The sequence below is a fragment of the Myotis lucifugus genome, unplaced genomic scaffold (genome assembly GCF_000147115.1).
Source record: "Myotis lucifugus unplaced genomic scaffold, Myoluc2.0 scaffold_22, whole genome shotgun sequence".
Lineage (NCBI taxonomy): Eukaryota > Metazoa > Chordata > Mammalia > Chiroptera > Vespertilionidae > Myotis > Myotis lucifugus.
The window spans coordinates 2,995,567-2,997,855 of NW_005871070.1; the positions used below are offsets into that span (position 1 = coordinate 2,995,567).

Here is a 2,289-nt window from a genome sequence, read left to right on the forward strand (position 1 = left end):
GGCCCCCTCCCTCTAAACACCTGCCTCCGCCCGCCCGGGGAACCCCGGCCAGACTGGAGTGGTTCACTTTGTAACTCCGAAAGTTGGTCGGCAAAGCAGCATTCACCTTCCAGCCTCACCACCATCCATCCCTCCTCCTCGGCTACTCCGTACCCCACCTCCTGCCCTCCCTCTCTCGGTCCCCTCCTCCTTCCCCTCCTCCGCCCCCCCTCCCCCGTACGCCGCCCGCACCCCACAAAATACGGGGGGAAGGGGGTGGGGGGAGGGGGAAAGAAATGCTTCGGGTCGAGTGTCTGTCCCCCACCCCCCCCCTCTCTTTCCCCCTCTTTGAAACCTAAAAATCCTGACAAGTGAAACTTAAAGGTGTTTACCTTGTCATCAGCATGTAAGCTAATTATCTCGGGCAAGATGTAGGCTTCTATTGTCTTGTTGCTTTAGCGCTTACGCCCCGCCTCTGGTAGCTGCCTAAAACCTGGCGCCGGGCTAAAACAAACGCGAGGCAGCCCCCGAGCCTCCACTCAAGCCAATTAAGGCGGACTCGGTCCACTCGGTTACGTGTACATCCAACAAGATCGGCGTTAAGGTAACACCAGAATATTTGGCAGAGGGAGAAAAAAAAAAAGCTGCGAGTCTTCGCCTTCCCCCTCTCCCTTTTTTTTCCTCCTCTTCCTTCCTCCTCCAGCCGCCGCCGAATCATGTCGATGAGTCCAAAGCACACGACTCCGTTCTCAGTGTCTGACATCTTGAGTCCCCTGGAGGAAAGCTACAAGAAAGTGGGCATGGAGGGCGGCGGCCTCGGCGCTCCGCTGGCGGCTTACAGGCAGGGCCAGGCGGCGCCTCCGGCCGCGGCCATGCAGCAGCACGCGGTGGGGCACCACGGCGCCGTCACCGCCGCCTACCACATGACGGCGGCGGGGGTGCCCCAGCTGTCGCACTCCGCCGTGGGGGGCTACTGCAACGGCAACCTGGGCAACATGAGCGAGCTGCCGCCGTACCAGGACACCATGCGCAACACCGCCTCGGGCCCCGGATGGTACGGCGCCAACCCAGACCCGCGCTTCCCCGCCAGTAAGTGAGGCCGCCCCGCCGCGGGGCCGCGTGCTAACCGCGGGAGGAGCGGGGAGAGCCGCCGGAAAGGCGCGGCGCCCGCGGGCTGTGCGCCGGGAATCGGGGTGGGCGGCCCGGCAGCGGCGCCAGGGAGTCGGGCGCGGGAGCTGGGGATTCTTCCCTTTGCTGGGCTGAGGGTCCAGGAGACTTAGTGGCGGGACTTTGGGGCAGGCGCCGGCATTCGGCGTCTCCCAGAGGAGGCCCCCTAGCAACTCTGCTCGGCGCTGGAGACCTCGGCGCGCCCGCGGAGGAGCCCCCGAACTTAGGGAGTGGGGGCAAGCGGGGTGCCTACAGGTGCGGCCTGTCCGGGCGGGGAGCTGCGGTGCCGGGACGCGCTCCGGCGCCGGGCGGCTCCTCTCCAGTCTAATCAGGTGGGAGGGCGCGCGGCTCCAGAGCGGGATCTAAATGGTCCGAGCAAGTGCCAGCACTGGGGCTGACAGGAGAGCGCGGCCAAGACACAGAGCGTCCGGGGGCTCTGGCTTTCTGAATACCTCGATCTCCTAAACTCCCAAAGTTGGGGTCTTGCCGTGGAGCCCCACCTCCTGGCCTGGGCCCACTTCGCCGCCCCGCCGGGGGCCCGTTAACCCCGCGACTCGGGCCACGGTTGGGTGCGAAAGGAACGACTGTACTTTTTGGGTGGGGTACTGAGGCTGCGGGAGGTAACCGGGGTTGAGGCGGGAACTCTCCAGTCAACCCCTCGACGGCACGGGCAGGGCAGGCGCTGGAGATGCCCAATGCTGCGCCTCTCAGGGCGAGGCGGCCTAGGTGAGGAGGGCGCCGTCGGGGCCGGGCCGGCCAAGGGCCCGGACGGGAGAGGTGGCCTGGCCCGGCCTGGCCCCGGCCGACGCTGTGCGTTTGTCGCTTACAGTCTCCCGCTTCATGGGCCCGGCGAGCGGCATGAACATGAGCGGCATGGGCGGCCTGGGCTCACTGGGGGACGTGAGCAAGAACATGGCCCCGCTGCCGAGCGCACCGCGCCGCAAGCGCCGGGTGCTCTTCTCCCAGGCGCAAGTGTACGAGCTGGAGCGACGCTTCAAGCAGCAGAAATACCTGTCGGCGCCGGAGCGCGAGCACCTGGCCAGCATGATCCACCTGACACCCACGCAGGTCAAGATCTGGTTCCAGAACCACCGCCTACAAGATGAAGCGGCAGGGCCAAGGACAAGGCGGCGCAACAGCAGC

At 66.2% G+C, this 2,289-nt stretch overlaps 1 protein-coding gene across 1 annotated transcript in view; it reads left to right on the forward strand.

Annotated features, from left to right (window-relative positions):
• The first annotated feature begins 689 nt into the window (after nt 1–689).
• Nucleotides 690–2,289, forward strand: part of NKX2-1 (NK2 homeobox 1) — a 2,225-nt gene continuing 625 nt past the window's right edge. Inside the window, 4 exon segments of the mRNA XM_006085820.3 lie at nt 690–1,068; nt 1,976–2,241; nt 2,243–2,260; nt 2,262–2,287. Coding sequence (XP_006085882.1) covers nt 696–1,068; nt 1,976–2,241; nt 2,243–2,260; nt 2,262–2,287 — 683 coding nt within the window. The 5' untranslated portion in view covers nt 690–695.